The 19,049-nt window shown below is 43.3% G+C and overlaps 1 protein-coding gene across 32 annotated transcripts in view; it reads left to right on the forward strand.

Annotated features, from left to right (window-relative positions):
* The window catches only part of Ttn (titin), a 271,447-nt gene that overhangs the window by 239,695 nt on the left and 12,703 nt on the right, over positions 1-19,049 (forward strand). For all 32 annotated transcript variants that reach the window (XM_085834746.1, XM_085834758.1, XM_085834754.1 and 29 more), the window contains 28 exons: positions 246-542; positions 664-1,251; positions 1,342-1,644; positions 1,750-2,046; positions 3,125-3,412; positions 3,522-3,821; positions 4,067-4,369; positions 4,464-4,769; positions 4,874-6,640; positions 7,157-7,450; positions 8,125-8,412; positions 8,524-8,823; positions 8,917-10,983; positions 11,084-11,386; positions 11,476-11,781; positions 11,894-12,184; positions 12,271-12,567; positions 12,697-13,002; positions 13,882-14,187; positions 14,272-14,553; positions 14,720-15,313; positions 15,424-15,711; positions 15,813-16,112; positions 16,600-16,902; positions 17,183-17,485; positions 17,585-18,169; positions 18,302-18,607; positions 18,729-19,028. In XM_085834746.1, coding sequence (XP_085690872.1) covers positions 246-542; positions 664-1,251; positions 1,342-1,644; positions 1,750-2,046; positions 3,125-3,412; positions 3,522-3,821; positions 4,067-4,369; positions 4,464-4,769; positions 4,874-6,640; positions 7,157-7,450; positions 8,125-8,412; positions 8,524-8,823; positions 8,917-10,983; positions 11,084-11,386; positions 11,476-11,781; positions 11,894-12,184; positions 12,271-12,567; positions 12,697-13,002; positions 13,882-14,187; positions 14,272-14,553; positions 14,720-15,313; positions 15,424-15,711; positions 15,813-16,112; positions 16,600-16,902; positions 17,183-17,485; positions 17,585-18,169; positions 18,302-18,607; positions 18,729-19,028 — 12,468 coding nt within the window. The remainder of the gene's footprint in view (positions 1-245; positions 543-663; positions 1,252-1,341; positions 1,645-1,749; positions 2,047-3,124; positions 3,413-3,521; positions 3,822-4,066; positions 4,370-4,463; positions 4,770-4,873; positions 6,641-7,156; positions 7,451-8,124; positions 8,413-8,523; positions 8,824-8,916; positions 10,984-11,083; positions 11,387-11,475; positions 11,782-11,893; positions 12,185-12,270; positions 12,568-12,696; positions 13,003-13,881; positions 14,188-14,271; positions 14,554-14,719; positions 15,314-15,423; positions 15,712-15,812; positions 16,113-16,599; positions 16,903-17,182; positions 17,486-17,584; positions 18,170-18,301; positions 18,608-18,728; positions 19,029-19,049) is intronic.

Here is a 19,049-nt window from a genome sequence, read left to right on the forward strand (position 1 = left end):
TTATCATTTTATCTTGTTATTTGAAGTGTAATTTAAATTTGAATATTGTAACATATGATGGCATAGCTTAGTGGAGCCTTGGCTGGCTAAAAAGCCAAAGTTGTCACATAAGTAGACTCAGGTCAAAATACATGCATCACTTTGATTTACAGGTTTTTCTCTGACAGTATATGAAGGATGCATGTGAGGGGATATGTTGTAAATACATGTTCTCTTTCTTTCAATGCTTCCTTTTTATTTTTTAGAAAAACCAAGCCCACCAGAAAAGCTTGGCGTAACAAGTGTATCCAAAGACAGTGTCTCACTGAGCTGGCTGAAGCCAGAACACGATGGTGGTAGCAGAATCATACACTATGTCGTCGAAGCACTTGAAAAAGGACAGAAAACCTGGGTTAAGTGCGCTGTGGTGAAGACAACCCACCACGTTGTTTCCGGTCTGAGAGAGAGTCATGAGTACTTCTTCCGGGTCTTTGCAGAAAACCAAGCTGGTCTGAGTGACCCCAGGGAGCTCCTGCTTCCTGTCCTCATCAAGGACCACCTAGGTAGGTCTAATTTTATGCAAAAGAAAATTTTCATTTTCTGTATTTAGGTTAAGTTAATTCTTTCAGGCATTTTTTTCACCTTTATTTTCTATACTTCTGTTGGTTTTTTTTTTTTTCCCAGAACCACCGGAAATTGATATGAAGAATTTCCCAAGTCACACTGTGTATGTAAGAGCTGGTTCCAACCTTAAAGTTGACATTCCAATTTCTGGAAAACCACTACCCAAAGTGACCTTATCAAGAGATGGTGTACCACTGAAGGCCACCATGAGATTTAATACTGAGATTACCGCTGAGAACCTGACCATCAATCTCAAAGAAAGTGTTACCACTGACGCTGGAAGATATGAGATCACTGCTGCCAACTCCAGTGGAACCACCAAAACTTTCATTAACATCATTGTGCTGGACAGGCCTGGTCCCCCTACTGGCCCTGTAGCCATTAGTGATATAACTGAAGAAAGTGTGACTCTCAAATGGGAGCCACCAAAGTATGATGGTGGAAGCCACGTTACCAATTACATTGTCCTGAAGAGAGAAACAAGTACTGCAGTGTGGTCTGAAGTGTCAGCAACAGTAGCAAGAACCATGATTAAAGTCATGAAACTAACCACAGGAGAAGAATACCAATTCCGCATCAAGGCAGAAAATCGCTTCGGCATCAGTGATCACATAGATTCAGCATGTGTGGTTGTCAAACTACCATACAGTAAGTTGCTGACCTTAGACACCCCATATTGTTTACTATAAACATGTGCTAAGTGTGTGTCTTAACCTATGGGTTTTCTCTCTTTCCTAGCTACACCTGGACCACCATCTACACCCTGGGTATCTAACGTTACTCGAGAAAGCATCACTGTGGGTTGGCATGAACCAGTGTCCAATGGAGGCAGTGCAGTCACAGGCTACCACCTGGAAATGAAAGACAGAAATAGTATTTTGTGGCAGAAAGCCAACAAAATGATCATCCGTACAACTCACTTCAAAGTTACAACAATCAGCGCTGGACTTATTTATGAATTCAGAGTGTATGCAGAGAATGCTGCTGGTATTGGAAAGCCCAGCCATCCCTCTGAACCAGTCTTGGCCATTGATGCCTGCGGTATGTAACTGTCACATACAGAGCAGTTCTGATAACTGAAAAATGTAAAAGTTCGTTTCCTCAAAGCAGGATGAGTGCCACTAACCTGCTTTCTCATTATTGTAGAACCCCCAAGAAATGTGCGGATCACTGATATCTCAAAGAACTCTGTCAACCTTTCATGGCAACAACCAGCTTTTGATGGAGGAAGCAAGATTACAGGCTACATTGTTGAGAGGCGCGACCTTCCAGATGGGAGATGGACCAAGGCTAGCTTCACCAATGTCATTGAGACTCAATTCACTGTCTCTGGATTGACTCAGAATTCCCAGTATGAATTCCGGGTCTTTGCTAGAAATGCTGTTGGTTCTGTCAGCAACCCATCTGAGGTTGTAGGCCCCATCACATGCATTGACTCTTATGGTAAGCAGGTTTCATCCAATGTTTCCTTTAATGGCTTTAACCGTGTATTTTAATTAAATTGTGGGAGAAACTATAAACTAACTGGGATATTTAGGAACCTATCATTGATTGGGCAATTTCCATGAATGCCCTTCTCCCATGAATTCTCTCCCTTTCAACAATACAGATTAATCCACTTTATGAAAAGTAAGCCTAAGGCTTAGAGTATTTATGTAAAGTCTCCCAAGGTCAAACAACTCCTCAGTGATGAGAAGGTATCTTTGGAGCCCTCTCTATTTCATTGTCAGCTCGAAATGTGATTGGCCATTCTGTAAAATAAATGGCATTTGGCTAAGAATGGCTTGAAAATGCGAATTTCATGGGAGTCAAGTACCTGAAATACTTCTAATAGTTTTCCATCTCCAAAAAAGGAAGTGAGTCACTTCCTGACAGATGAAAAGCATCTACTCCCATTCTTGTGCTGGAAACCCAAGGGCCACCCTCTACTAGTCAGGCTTTGCAGGTCCCCAGTATGTATTGCTCTGTAAAGTCAGCCAAACTTAGTTCTATATCTCAATTAACAGTTATAGGAAACCAGGCAGAACATCTGCTTGCTGGATATAGAGCCCTGTGAGGAGAGAACTCAGGCTTCAAGAATCTGGCACGAACTGCCCACATTTGGATAGTGGAAAGGAAAATGAATGGGAAGTGGTCGGAAGCAAAGGAAGGAGAGGCTAAAGCAAAAGAAAATGTGTGGTGCTACTTCTTCAATAATGGTCTCATCCCTGATCCTGTTTTCATGGCTAAAACAAAATAACCTACAAGAGGTTAAAATACATTTAGGAAGAACTGACTTCCTCATGCAATTGGTGTAGTGCTCCTGAGGCGCAGAGTCTGTTCAGTCTGTCTTCCCCATCTGAGATATAAAAGTGGCTTATAAAACTAAAAGTTTAAAGTGAGTTGGCTTAGACCTGCATACAGTACATGCAACACATGCACACATGTGCCCGCAGTTAGTGAATGGTCAATTACCTATTTTGAGGTTCTGCAACATTTTTCATCCTTCGAAGATTTCAATGCTTTGTCTGTTTTCTTGCAGGCGGGCCTGTGATTGACTTGCCTCTAGAATATACAGAAGTTGTCAAATATAGAGCAGGTACCTCTGTGAAGCTCAGAGCTGGTATTTCTGGCAAACCGGAGCCTACGATTGAGTGGTACAAAGATGATAAAGAATTACAAACCAATGCATTGGTGTGTGTGGAAAATAGCACTGACCTTGCATCTATACTCATCAAAGACGCCAACCGCCTTAACAGTGGAAGCTATGAGTTAAAACTGAGGAATGCCATGGGTTCTGCCTCAGCCACCATCAGAGTACAGATCCTTGGTAGGTGCTCAACATGGGCAACGTCTTGTTTTGTCTACCTAGAGTGTGGTAATTGAAAGTCACTTGGCCTTTTAAAGGCCCTAACATTGTTTTCTTCTTCCATTGGCAGACAAACCAGGACCTCCAGGTGGACCAATTGAATTTAAGACTGTCACTGCAGAAAAGATAACTCTGCTCTGGAGGCCTCCAGCTGACGACGGTGGTGCAAAGATCACACACTACATCGTGGAAAAACGTGAGACAAGCCGAGTCGTGTGGTCTATGGTGGCTGAAAACCTGGAAGAGTGCATCATTACAACCACCAAAATTATCAAAGGGAATGAGTACATCTTCCGAGTCCGAGCTGTGAATAAGTATGGAATTGGCGAGCCACTAGAATCTGAGCCAGTTGTAGCCAAGAATGCCTTTGGTGAGCTATAGCTTCATTATAAAACTAAATGATATGAAAAACATGTCCAGAGACATAAGCTATTCTGGTAGCTTATAGATGTTTTCTTAAAATGGTTTTCTTTTGCATTTCATCTTCACTCGTTACTATCCTTTCCACAAGACAAGAACTGTCATCACTAAACTGATATTTTAGACAGAATTAAAAGATGAGAAAGTAGAACCTGTTGGATCTTTAAACTCATTTGTTCTTTCTTTCTCAAATAGTTACACCTGGGCCTCCAAGCATCCCAGAGGTGACAAAGATTACCAAGAATTCAATGACTGTTGTCTGGGACAGGCCAACTGTAGATGGTGGCAGTGAAATAAATGGCTATTTCCTTGAAAGACGAGACAAGAAGAGTCTAGCGTGGCTTAAAGTATTAAAGGAGACTATTCGTGACACCAGACAAAAGGTGACAGGACTCACGGAAAACAGTGACTATCAGTATCGAGTCTGTGCTGTAAATGCTGCTGGAGTGGGTCCATTCTCAGAACCATCCGACTTCTACAAGGCTGCTGATCCAATTGGTAAGTGCTCGTATACATGGCATCTTCACTTGTCTTTTGTGTGACTGAATTGCTGATTATCGTGTAATTGTTGGATTGTAAATGGCTATTCCAGATCCTCCAGGACCACCTGCCAAGATAAGAATTGCAGACTCAACCAAATCATCCATCACTCTTGGCTGGAGTAAGCCTGTCTATGATGGTGGCAGTGATGTTACTGGATATGTGGTTGAGATGAGACAAGGAGATGAAGAAGAATGGACCATTGTCTCTACCAGGGGAGAGGTCAGAACTACAGAATATGTGGTCTCTAACCTGAAACCCGGAGTCAATTACTATTTCCAAGTATCAGCAGTAAACTGTGCCGGCCAAGGAGAACCTATAACAATGACTGAACCTGCACAGGCTAAAGATATCCTTGGTATGTACAACCAGTGGATGATGTTCTGATGTCTTATTAAGAGTTCTAGGCAAAGACTCATTTTCTTTTAAAACTCATGGTAAATGTCCATTTTGTGTCTACAGAGGAACCAGAAATCGACCTAGATGTGGCTCTCAGAACATCTGTTATAGCTAAAGCTGGTGAAGATGTCCAACTACTGATTCCCTTTAAAGGCAGACCGCCACCTACTGTCACCTGGAGGAAAGATGAGAAGAATCTTGGCAGCGATACCAGATACAGCATCCAAAACACTGATTCATCATCTTTGCTTGTTATTCCTCAAGTCACTCGCAATGATACAGGAAAATACATCCTGACAATAGAAAACGGAGTAGGCCAACCAAAGTCTTCCACCGTGAGTGTTAAGGTGCTCGACACACCAGCTGCCTGCCAGAAGTTACAGGTGAAGCATGTTTCCCTAGGCACAGTCACATTGCTATGGGATCCTCCTCTCATCGATGGAGGGTCTCCCATCATTAACTATGTCATCGAAAAGAGAGATGCCACGAAGAGAACATGGTCTGCTGTGTCACACAAGTGTTCCGGCACATCCTTTAAAGTAACAGATTTATCAGAGAAGACTCCATTCTTCTTCAGGGTTCTTGCAGAAAATGAAATTGGAATTGGCGAGCCTTGCGAGACCACGGAGCCTGTGAAGGCTGCTGAGGTACCAGCACCTATCCGAGATCTCTCAATGAAAGATTCCACAAAGACATCTGTTGTCCTGAGCTGGACCAAACCTGACTTTGATGGTGGGAGCATCATCACAGACTATCTTGTGGAACGGAAAGGCAAAGGTGAACAAGCATGGTCCCACGCTGGCATCAGTAAGACATGCGAGATTGAGATTGGACAACTTAAAGAGCAATCAGTCTTGGAATTCCGAGTATCTGCTAGAAATGAGAAAGGACAGAGCGACCCTGTCACTATTGGGCCACTTACAGTGAAGGAGCTTGTAATTACACCTGAAGTTGACTTGTCAGAAATCCCTGGGGCACAAATATCCGTGAGAATTGGACATAACGTACACCTTGAATTACCTTATAAAGGAAAGCCCAAGCCATCCATCAGTTGGCTGAAAGATGGCTTGCCACTGAAGGAAAGTGAATATGTTCGTTTCAGTAAGACAGAAAACAAAATCACTTTGAGTATTAAGAATGCGAAGAAGGAACATGGAGGGAAATATACTGTTATTCTTGATAATGCAGTGTGTAGAAACTCATTCCCCATTACAATCATCACCCTCGGTCCACCGTCAAAGCCCAAAGGACCCATTCGATTTGATGAAATCAAGGCTGACAGCGCCATCATGTCATGGGACATACCTGAAGATGACGGAGGAGGAGAAATCACCTGTTACAGCATTGAGAAGCGGGAAGCATCACAAACAAATTGGAAGATGGTGTGTTCAAGTGTTGCCAGAACAACTTTCAAAGTTTCCAATCTGGTCAAAGATTCTGAATACCAGTTTAGAGTTAGAGCAGAAAATAGATATGGAGTCAGTGAACCACTTGCCTCAAATATCATCGTGGCAAAACACCAATTCAGGATTCCTGGTCCTCCAGGAAAGCCAGTCATCTACAATGTGACTTCGGATGGCATGTCACTAACATGGGATGCGCCAGTTTATGATGGTGGTTCAGAAGTTACTGGATTCCATGTTGAAAAGAAAGAAAGAAACAGCATTCTTTGGCAAAGGGTTAACACATCACCAATATCTGGGAGAGAATACAGAGCTACCGGCTTAATAGAAGGGCTGGACTATCAATTCCGTGTATATGCTGAGAATTCTGCTGGCCTAAGCTCACCTAGTGACCCAAGCAAGTTTACATTAGCTGTTTCCCCAGTAGGTAAGTGACTGTTACTCAAATATATTTTATTAGGCAACCAGACATATTAGCAATAAGTAACACTGCTTCTCTTTTAGAAGTCACCCTCTTGGCTCTATCTTGACTCTATCTTGATTTTCTGGTCGTTATAGAACCAGTCATGTAAACCCAGAGGAATTTTTTTCGGAGGTGGAGGTTGGTTTTGATTTTGGCCTTGGCATCGTCTGTATAGCCTGGCTGTCCTGAAACTTACTCTTTAGAACAGGCTGGCATTAAACTCAGAGATCTTCCTGCCTCTGCCTCCTGAGTACTGGGACTAAAAGTATGTGCCACCCACACCCAGCCAGAGGAATTATTTTAACTCACTCCAATAAAGAATTTAGATTTCTTCAATTCTCCGAAGGACTATGAAGCAGAAAATTAAAATTAGTAATACAAATGAGCCTGGGAGGGTTAGCCATGTTGTTTTACTTCATTGATAATTAAAAGATGTTTACAAATAATAGCACTGATTTTAACTTTGCTACAATTCCTCAGACCCACCCGGCACTCCTGACTACATTGATGTCACCCGGGAAACCATCACACTTAAATGGAACCCACCATTACGTGATGGGGGCAGTAAGATCGTGGCCTACAGCATTGAGAAGCGGCAAGGAAGTGATCGCTGGGTGAGATGCAACTTCACTGACGTCAGTGAGTGTCAGTACACAGTTACGGGACTCAGTCCTGGAGATCGATATGAGTTCAGAATAATTGCAAGAAATGCTGTTGGCACTATAAGCCCCCCCTCACAGTCTTCTGGCCTCATTATGACCAGAGATGAAAACGGTAAGCATTTCCAACCAATTTCCATTGGGATAAAGGTTATCCACAGTTTTAAAAATGCTTTTTAAATGGTTCTGGTTTACAAAAGAGCACAGAGGTCTTTTTCTGTAGATGAGCTATAGCCACCATGTGGATAAATTAAGCTTTTGTATATCAATTCTTTTCATTGTGTCTATTATTTTACCCCATTTCCATGTAAAGATCAAGCAAGTGGGGATAGTTTTTAGGTTTGCAGTTTTAGCTGTTTCCACTAATATACTAGGAATAGTTGTGTATATGTAGTAGATATACAACTAATATATATGTATACCAAATATAATATTATATGTGAAGCAATATAATCATTTCCTGCTTGGATGATGCTAATGGCTTCTCCCAGGAACTTGTTTGGCTATGCAACACTATTAGGAAGTAAAGACTTGCAAATGTTACAGCTCTCATTCCACAAAGGACGATGCAAAGTAACCACAGGTCAGGAGTAACAAAGGGAATAATTGAGTAATGGATAAATGTTTAATCCCATTGTCTAAACTCTCATCATCAGTTCTACTTTCAAATGGCCTTTGGTAGCATAGAAGTGGTCATCTTCCCAGACTTTATAATATGGTACTGATGAAAACTATGTTTATGTATGTCTTTATTTAGCCAAATTAATAAATGTTTCTGTTCTTTTACAGTTCCACCAACAGTAGAATTTGGCCCTGAGTACTTCGATGGTCTTGTTATTAAGTCTGGAGACAGTCTTAGGATCAAAGCTTTGGTTCAAGGACGACCAGTCCCACGAGTAACTTGGTTCAAAGATGGAGTTGAAATTGAGAGGAGAATGAACATGGAAATAACTGATGTTCTTGGCTCTACCAGCCTCTTTGTCAGAGACGCAACTCGAGATCACCGTGGTGTTTATACCGTGGAAGCCAAAAATGTATCTGGTTCCACAAAAGCAGAAGTTACAGTGAAAGTACAAGGTATTTTACAATAAATTCAGTATGATTTGTTAGACTTGGATTAGGGATATGGCTGATAATATTTTAATGGACAAGAAAAAAATAGTAACTCTCTAAAATTTTTTCTTACAGATACACCAGGAAAAGTAGTTGGGCCAATAAGATTTACTAATATTACTGGTGAAAAGATGACCCTGTGGTGGGAGGCACCTCTCAATGATGGCTGCGCTCCTGTCACACACTACATCATTGAAAAGCGTGAAACCAGCAGACTTGCTTGGGCATTGATTGAGGATAATTGCGAAGCCCTAAGTTACACTGCCATTAAACTAATCACTGGCAATGAGTATCAGTTCCGGGTTTCTGCAGTTAACAAGTTTGGTGTTGGCAGGCCACTTGAGTCCGACCCCGTGGTTGCTCAAATACAATACAGTAAGTTTCCAGTTCTACTAAGTGGTATTCTATCATCATCAGCCTAACTTTCTAAGCAAATTAATCTAACTGATTACCCCTCCCCTTTGACAGCCATTCCAGATGCTCCTGGAGTTCCAGAACCTAGCAATGTAACAGGCAACAGCATTACCCTGACTTGGACGAGACCAGAATCAGATGGTGGCAGTGAGATTCAACACTACATCCTTGAAAGGAGAGAGAAGAAAAGCACAAGATGGGTAAAAGTGATCAGCAAACGACCGATCTCTGAGACAAGGTTCAAAGTCACAGGTCTGGTGGAAGGCAACGAGTATGAGTTCCATGTCATGGCTGAAAACGCTGCGGGCGTAGGACCAGCAAGTGGGATCTCAAGACTCATTAAATGCAGAGAGCCTGTTAACCCACCAAGTGCCCCCTCAGTAGTCAAAGTGACAGACACATCAAAGACAACTGTGAGCTTGGAATGGGCCAGGCCAGTCTTTGATGGCGGGATGGAGATAATTGGATACATAATAGAAATGTGCAAAGCTGACTTAGGGGACTGGCACAAAGTAAACACAGAGCCATGTGTGAAAACAAGATACACGGTCACTGATCTACAGGCCGGTGAAGAATACAAATTCCGGGTCAGTGCCGTCAATGGTGCTGGAAAAGGAGATAGCTGCGAGGTGACTGGCACAATAAAAGCAATCGATCGGTTATCAGCTCCCGAGTTAGACATTGATGCAAACTTCAAGCAGACTCACATTGTTAGAGCAGGAGCTAGCATTCGTCTCTTCATTGCCTACCAGGGTAGACCCACTCCTACAGCAGTATGGAGCAAGCCTGACTCTAACCTTAGCATCCGGGCTGATATCCACACAACAGACTCCTTCAGCACCCTCACCGTGGAAAACTGCAACAGAAATGATGCAGGGAAATACACACTCACGGTAGAAAACAACAGCGGTAAGAAGTCGATAACATTCACTGTGAAGGTGCTGGACTCTCCAGGACCACCTGGTCCCATTACCTTCAAAGATGTGACCCGGGGATCAGCTACACTGATGTGGGATGCCCCTCTCCTTGATGGTGGTGCCCGGATCCATCACTATGTGATAGAGAAGCGGGAAGCGAGTCGCCGTAGCTGGCAGGTTGTCAGTGAAAAATGCACTCGCCAGATCCTCAAGGTGAGTGAGCTGACAGAAGGCGTTCCGTACTATTTCCGTGTTTCTGCTGAAAATGAGTATGGTGTCGGTGAACCCTATGAAATGCCAGAACCAATTGTAGCCACAGAACAGCCCGCTCCACCTAGGAGGCTCGATGTCGTTGATACTAGCAAATCCTCTGCAGTCCTAGCCTGGCTTAAACCCGATCATGATGGAGGTAGTCGGATCACGAGCTACCTGCTTGAAATGCGACAAAAGGGATCTGACTTCTGGGTTGAAGCTGGTCACACCAAACAGCTGACTTTCACAGTGGAGCGCCTCGTTGAGAATACTGAATATGAATTCCGGGTGAAAGCCAAGAACGATGCTGGCTACAGTGAACCCAGGGAAGCCTTCTCATCTGTCATTATCAAGGAGCCTCAAATTGAGCCCACTGCTGATCTCACTGGAATCACCAATCAGCTCATCACTTGCAAAGCTGGAAGCACATTTACCATTGACGTGCCAATCAGTGGTCGTCCTGCCCCCAAAGTAACATGGAAGCTAGAAGAAATGAGACTCAAGGAGACAGATCGAATGAGCATCACAACAACAAAAGACAGGACCACCCTGACTGTAAAGGACAGTATGAGAGGTGACTCTGGCAGATACTTCCTGACCCTAGAAAACACAGCCGGTGTTAAAACATTTACTATCACAGTTGTGGTCATTGGAAGACCAGGGCCAGTAACTGGTCCCATTGAGGTCTCATCTGTCTCGGCTGAATCATGTGTCCTATCATGGACTGAACCAAAAGACGATGGAGGCACTGAAATTACAAATTATATAGTTGAAAAGCGCGAGTCAGGTACCACCGCCTGGCAGCTTATCAATTCTAGTGTGAAGCGCACGCAGATTAAAGTCACGCACCTTACAAAATACAAAGAATACTGCTTCCGTGTCAGCTCAGAGAACAGATTCGGGGTCAGCAAGCCTCTGGAATCAGTGCCAATAGTTGCTGAACATCCATTTGGTAAGGAAAATGAGTACCAAACTTCAGTCTGTTTTTTTAATTTTTAAATTTCTACTGAATTCTATAAAACCATATCTTTATATTTCCCTTCTATATTTAGTTCCACCAAGTGCTCCTACCAGGCCTGAGGTCTACTATGTGTCTGCCAATGCTATGTCAATTCGTTGGGAAGAACCCTACCATGATGGCGGTAGTAAAATCGTTGGCTACTGGGTTGAGAAGAAAGAACGTAACACCATTCTTTGGGTGAAAGAAAACAAAGTGCCGTGCTTAGAGTGTAACTACAAAGTGACAGGCTTGGTAGAAGGACTGGAGTATCAGTTCCGAACATATGCACTCAACGCTGCAGGCGTCAGCAAGGCCAGTGAAGCTTCAAGACCTATTATGGCTCAAAATCCAGTTGGTATGTAGAAATTGCTAAAGCTACATTCATTAGTATTCCTGGTATTAGAACTCAGTTGTATTTTTAACCTTATTTTGTATCCCTTCTAGATCCACCTGGTAGGCCAGAAGTGACAGATGTCACAAGATCAACGGTGTCACTAATTTGGTCTGCCCCAGTGTATGACGGAGGCAGCAAAGTTGTGGGCTACATCATAGAACGGAAGCCAGTCAGTGAAGTTGGAGATGGTCGCTGGCTAAAGTGCAACTATACCATTGTCTCTGATAATTTCTTCACTGTGACCGCTCTCAGCGAAGGGGACACTTACGAATTCCGTGTGTTGGCCAAGAACGCAGCAGGCGTAATTAGCAAAGGCTCTGAATCTACAGGCCCTGTAACTTGCCGAGATGAATATGGTAAGAACTAGCCAATGTGTTCCCTTCAGCTGCACCCCAGTGTTTTCCTTTTAACTTAAGTGGATATTTGAACTGTCAGATATTCATTCATATCTATTTTGCCTATTAACAGCTCCACCAAAAGCTGAATTGGATGCCAGGTTACAAGGCGATCTGGTGACCATCAGAGCAGGTTCAGATCTTGTTCTTGATGCTGCTGTTGGTGGCAAACCTGAACCCAAAATCATCTGGACCAAAGGAGACAAGGAACTGGATCTCTGTGAAAAAATTTCTCTACAGTACACTGGCAAGCGAGCCACTGCTGTGATCAAATACTGTGACCGGAGCGACAGTGGGAAATACACACTGACCGTGAAGAACGCTAGTGGGACCAAGTCCGTCTCTGTCATGGTCAAAGTTCTTGGTAAGCAGACCAAAGGTCCTCTTCTGGATAACTGTAGCACTCTCAAGTATGCTGTTCATCATGACTTATCATCCTACCTGTTTCAGATTCTCCTGGCCCGTGTGGAAACCTCACTGTCAGCAGAGTGACCGAGGAGAAGTGCACCTTAGCCTGGAGCCTTCCACAGGAAGATGGAGGAGCAGAGATAACTCACTATATTGTAGAGAGACGGGAGACTAGCAGGCTCAATTGGGTGATCGTGGAAGGGGAATGCCTGACCGCATCCTACGTGGTTACCAGACTCATCAAGAACAATGAATACACGTTCCGCGTGAGGGCGGTGAACAAGTACGGCCTTGGCGTGCCAGTTGAGTCAGAGCCTATTGTGGCCAGAAACTCTTTCAGTAAGTATGATTAGCTCTTTAAAACACTTTAGAGATTAGAATGTTAATGGACCAAGAAGAAAGGCAGTCATGTTCACAGGGGGGTTTTCTGCGATCCTGATCGTTCTTGTTTGCATTAACCATAAACAGCAATTCCGTCACAACCTGGCATACCAGAAGAAGTTGGGGCTGGCAAAGAGCACATCATTATTCAGTGGACGAAACCTGAATCCGATGGTGGCAATGAGATCAGCAACTACCTCGTCGACAAACGGGAGAAGAAGAGCTTGCGCTGGACCCGTGTCAACAAAGATTATGTGGTGTACGACACCAGGCTGAAGGTGACCAGCCTCATGGAAGGCTGTGATTATCAGTTCCGGGTGACTGCCGTGAACGCTGCTGGCAACAGTGAGCCCAGTGAAGCTTCAAACTTCATCTCATGCAGAGAGCCATCATGTGAGTGCTCAGACGGTAACCCGGGCTCAACCAAAGTCGTATGAGAAGTATTTTCCAATGGGGTAACTCCAAGAACTTTAGAATTTATGAAACACATATACCTAATATAGTATATACTTACTGTGACCTTAAATACATATAGGATTGTAGCCCTTACATTACTAGTAGCAACTAACATTGCTGAAAACTATTGCAATATTTGTCTGATTTATGAAAAGCAATAAATTGTTCTAATACCAACATGAGAGATATATTATACCAACATGAGAGATATATTTTTTAAGTTTTCTAGAAGAGTCAAAAAACAAGTTCCACTGATAAGTATTAAAAAGGAAAAAGAGCAAAAAATCCTTTTGCACAGAGGCTTAGGGGAGCATAAAGCATCCAATTTTATAATTAAAAGGCACTAACAAAGTAATTATTACGTGGCCTTCAAAAACAACATACAGGCTTTTATAGAGTTTGAGCCCAAGAGCTAAAAGGAGTAAGTCACTGGGACTGCAGAGGAAAAAGACAGGACCAGATCCTGTGTTCAATAGAGATACAGGGTGATATGTCCTCCTATCCCAATGAAAGAGGGACAACTAAAGAAAAGCCCCTAAGAACAAGCTAAGAAAAGAACTTAGCTAAGAGAGAATATGCCATTGCTAGCCAAAGTGAAAGACATAAATAACTGCATCTCCAAAGCAATCTAAATCTTAAAATAATTATAGATAGTAATAATATACCATGAGAGTTGCCCTAGAGTATCAAAACTTCAAACATTGTTACAGAGAGGGTCTTCTTAAGTCCTCAATGCCTCTGTGAGTCTTGAAAACAAAACTGGAATTCCTAAAGCTTCCTCTTTTGTGCAATGCCTGTATCTCTTTTAAATTTCAGACACCCCTGGGTCACCTTCTGCTCCAAGAGTTGTGGATACCACCAAGCGCAGCATTAGTTTAGCATGGACCAAGCCCACGTACGACGGTGGTGCTGACATCATAGGATACGTCCTTGAAATGCAAGAGAAGGACACAGATCAATGGTGCCGAGTACATACGAACGCCACGATAAGAAACAACGAATTCACTGTGCCAGACCTTAAGATGGGCCAGAAGTACTCCTTCAGGGTTGCTGCTGTGAACGCCAAGGGTATGAGTGACTACAGTGAGACGACTGCTGAAATTGAGCCCGTGGAAAGACTAGGTATTTACGCAGAAACACTTACACGTGTTGTTTTCTCACCTTGTCCGCTCACGAATTAACTGCATTTTCATATTGACTTTCCAGAAATACCAGATCTTGAGCTTGCAGATGATCTGAAGAAGACCGTGATCGTTAGGGCTGGAGCCTCCTTGCGCCTGATGGTGTCTGTCTCCGGAAGACCTTCTCCTGTCATCACATGGAGCAAAAAAGGCATTGACCTTGCAAATCGGGCAATTATTGACAACACAGAGAGCTACTCTTTACTCATTGTGGACAAAGTTAATCGGTATGATGCTGGAAAATACACAATTGAAGCTGAAAACCAGTCTGGCAAGAAATCAGCAACGGTCCTAGTTAAAGTCTATGGTAAGTTAACTTTCTTAGGTTGAGCTAGCTTGCTACACCTTGGCCTATTATTGATTACCTCACTAGGGGAGGCCTACACTGACTATATTTTCCTGTAACATATACACCAAGTATCAATCAAGCAACAAAGAGTAAATATGAATCTTTCCCTCTGGTCTATTTTTAGATACTCCTGGTCCCTGTCCTTCAGTGAGCGTTAAAGAAGTTTCGAGAGATTCTGTGACCATCACTTGGGAAATCCCCACAATTGATGGTGGTGCTCCGGTCAACAATTACATTATTGAGAAGCGAGAAGCCGCCATGAGGGCATTCAAGACAGTAACCACCAAATGCAGCAAGACTCTTTACCGCATATCTGGACTCGTCGAGGGGACCATGTACTACTTTAGAGTGCTTCCAGAAAACATCTATGGCATCGGAGAGCCTTGTGAAACATCAGACGCAGTTCTAGTCTCAGAAGTACCTTTGGTGCCCACAAAACTCGAAGTGGTTGATGTCACCAAATCCACTGTCAGCCTTGCTTGGGAGAAACCACTCTATGACGGTGGAAGCCGACTCACCGGATATGTTCTTGAGGCCTGCAAAGCTGGCACCGAGAGATGGATGAAAGTTGTCACTTTGAAACCCACAGTCTTAGAGCACACTGTTATTTCCCTGAATGAAGGCGAGCAGTACTTGTTTAGAGTGAGGGCTCAAAATGAGAAAGGTGTGTCAGAACCGAGAGAGATCGTCACACCAGTGACCGTACAAGACCTCAGAGGTAGGTACTGAATGCCTATATAAATGCAAAATAAATGAAAACACTGAGGGTTCAAGACACTTCATCTTCAGATCATGTGTGAAAATAAACGCCTGATTTCTTTCTTACAGTGTTGCCAACGATCGACCTTTCCACAATGCCCCAAAAGACCATCCACGTCCCAGCTGGCAGACCAATTGAGCTGGTGATACCGATCGCTGGTCGGCCGCCACCTACTGCTTCCTGGTTCTTTGCCGGTTCTAAACTGAGAGAATCAGAGCGTGTCACAGTTGAAACCCACACTAAAGTCACCAAGCTAACCATCCGTGAAACTACTATAAGAGACACGGGAGAATATACGCTTGAACTAAAGAATGTTACTGGAACCACCTCAGAGACAATAAAAGTTATTATTCTTGGTAAGTATGTGTGACAGGGTTATAATTTAGTTATCAATGGTTATAAATCACTGGTTTTGATTTAAAGTAAAATGTAATCTCCTGATTTCTTAACCTTTTAGACAAGCCTGGTCCACCAACTGGGCCCATCAAGATTGATGAAATTGATGCCACGTCAGTTACGATATCCTGGGAACCTCCCGAATTGGATGGTGGTGCTCCACTGAGTGGCTATGTGGTAGAGCAGCGTGATGCTCATCGTCCAGGATGGCTGCCAGTTTCTGAGTCTGTAACAAGACCAACATTTAAGTTTACCAGACTCACCGAAGGAAATGAATACGTATTCCGAGTGGCTGCAACAAACCGCTTCGGGATTGGCTCATACTTGCAGTCTGAGGTCATAGAATGCCGAAGCAGCATCAGTAAGTTCTAGGACTCCTCCACCATTTCCTCTGTCGCCGACTCTGAATTTAGAGTCTATATGTCCCGATGAGAAGAAAAACAATAGCTTGTAAACATAACTCCTGGGTTTTCCGAAGGTTTCTAAACAGCCTTGCTTGGCAGCCTTCAACAGTGTTAGATTTATTTTCTTAATTTCTTTACTTGGTTGAAGAAAGGGAAAAAGTAAAGGAGTCTGAGGAACAAAGGCTGAGACGATGGATGAGGAAATAAAGGGAGGAAGAGAAAAACCATGCAAGGGAGGGACTATAGACAACCCAATAGAAGAAAGTATAATATGTGTGCTTAATAAATATCTATGAAAAATGGAAAAGGCACAAAAGTGACCGTGCTGGGAACATGGTCATTTGTCTTTCATTGCATCTAAAATACCAACTAAAACCACAATACATACAAACTGCATTTGTTACTCACGTTGACATATTGTATTTTTTTTCTGTCTTCCTGCAGGTATTCCTGGACCTCCAGAAACATTACAGATATTTGATGTCTCCCGTGATGGCATGACACTTACATGGTATCCACCTGAAGATGATGGTGGCTCCCAAGTGACTGGATATATCGTGGAACGTAAAGAAGTAAGAGCTGATCGGTGGGTCCGTGTAAATAAAGTACCAGTGACTATGACCCGGTACCGCTCCACCGGCCTTATTGAAGGCTTAGAATATGAACATCGGGTCACAGCCATTAATGCAAGAGGAACTGGAAAACCAAGTCGTCCTTCCAAACCCACCGTTGCCATGGATCCAATTGGTAAATATATTTCATATACGCCGAGTTGATTGTGATACAATGGTTAGTTGATAAAACTCATCCTTCTAAAGTATATGAGTTCTGAGTTCTATGAGTTCTGAGAAATATAGCTTTAGAATCACCACTGCAACAAAACTACAGAATACAAAAATATAAAACAAAAAAGTGCTCAGAGTCTATATTTTCAACAACACACATAATTTGTTATATAGCACAGTCAATATATAACCTTGCATCAACTGTAACAAGTACATATTTTTGTCTTTTTTTCCACCCCCAGCTCCACCAGGAAAACCACAAAATCCAAGAGTTACAGATACAACAAGGACATCAGTCTCCCTGGCCTGGAGTGTTCCGGAAGATGAAGGTGGATCTAAAGTCACAGGGTACTTGATTGAAATGCAAAAAGTAGATCAACGTGAATGGACCAAATGTAACACCACCCCAACCAAGATTCGGGAGTATACCCTAACACACCTACCTCAGGGCGCTGAATACAGATTCCGTGTCCTAGCTTGTAATGCTGGTGGACCTGGAGAACCTGCTGAGGTACCAGGAACAGTCAAAGTCACAGAGATGCTAGGTAAAATACATGACCATTTACTTCTTGCTACAATTTTATGACTTTTTCCTACCCCTCCATTCTAAAGAATCTAAATTGTAATCCTTCCTTTTTCCTCAGAATACCCTGACTATGAACTTGATGAGAGATACCAGGAAGGTGTCTTTGTTCGCCAAGGTGGGGTCATCAGGCTTACCATCCCAATCAAAGGAAAACCATTCCCAGTATGTAAATGGACCAAGGAAGGCCAAGACATTAGTAAACGTGCCATGATTGCAACATCGGAAACACATACTGAGCTTGTGATCAAAGAAGCAGACAGAAACGATTCTGGAACTTACGACTTGGTTCTGGAAAACAAATGTGGCAAGAAGACTGTTTATATTAAGGTCAAGGTGATAGGAAGTCCCAACACTCCAGAAGGGCCACTGGAATACGATGACATACAAGCCCGCTCTGTAAGGGTCAGCTGGAGACCTCCTGCTGACGATGGTGGTGCTGACATCCTGGGCTACATCCTTGAGAGAAGAGAGGTACCTAAGGCTGCCTGGTATACCATTGACTCCAGAGTCCGAGGCACATCTCTGGTGGTGAAAGGCCTCAAAGAAAACGTGGAATACCATTTCCGTGTCTCAGCAGAAAACCAGTTTGGCATAAGCAAACCCTTGAAATCTGAGGAGCCAGTCATACCAAAGACACCACTGAGTAAGTGCTCCTTTAGCCACAGAGGTATAGAAGTTGGTTTGAATGCTTACATTGCTTAAGTTACCACCAGCAGCTCATTATATCTGAGATTGCACTCTGATCCCCATGTGTGCTTTTCACTTGTGTTTATAGATCCACCAGAACCACCAAGCAATCCTCCTGAAGTACTTGATGTGACCAAAAGTTCTGTTAGCTTGTCATGGTCTCGACCTAAAGATGACGGCGGCTCTCGAGTGACGGGCTACTACATTGAACGCAAGGAGACATCCACTGACAAGTGGGTTAGACACAACAAAACCCAGATAACCACCACGATGTACACTGTCACCGGCCTTGTTCCCGATGCTGAGTACCAGTTCCGCATCATCGCACAGAATGACGTTGGCCTTAGTGAGACCAGCCCTGCTTCTGAACCTGTTGTTTGCAAAGATCCCTTTGGTAAGCAAAGAGTTTCCGAAAGGGACAAAAACACCAATGAAGCCAGCCAGGTTTTTTTGCCTTTGCCTTTTTTTCCCACCAGTAAACCTAATTCTTCTCTCAATTATCTTGAATATTGCAGATAAGCCAAGCCAACCAGGAGAACTTGAGATTCTCTCGATATCCAAAGACAGTGTCACCCTCCAGTGGGAGAAACCCGAATGTGATGGTGGCAAAGAAATCCTTGGATACTGGGTTGAATACAGACAGTCTGGAGACAGTGCTTGGAAGAAGAGCAATAAGGAACGGATCAAGGACAGACAGTTCACCATTGGAGGTTTGCTAGAAGCTACTGAATATGAGTTCCGAGTATTTGCTGAGAACGAGACTGGGCTCAGCCGACCACGTAGAACAGCTATGTCTGTCAAGACTAAACTAACATGTAAGTAGCCTATAGTTCTCT

This window comes from Mus caroli, unplaced genomic scaffold, assembly GCF_978045245.1.
Source record: "Mus caroli unplaced genomic scaffold, Mus_caroli_1 scaffold_2, whole genome shotgun sequence".
Lineage (NCBI taxonomy): Eukaryota > Metazoa > Chordata > Mammalia > Rodentia > Muridae > Mus > Mus caroli.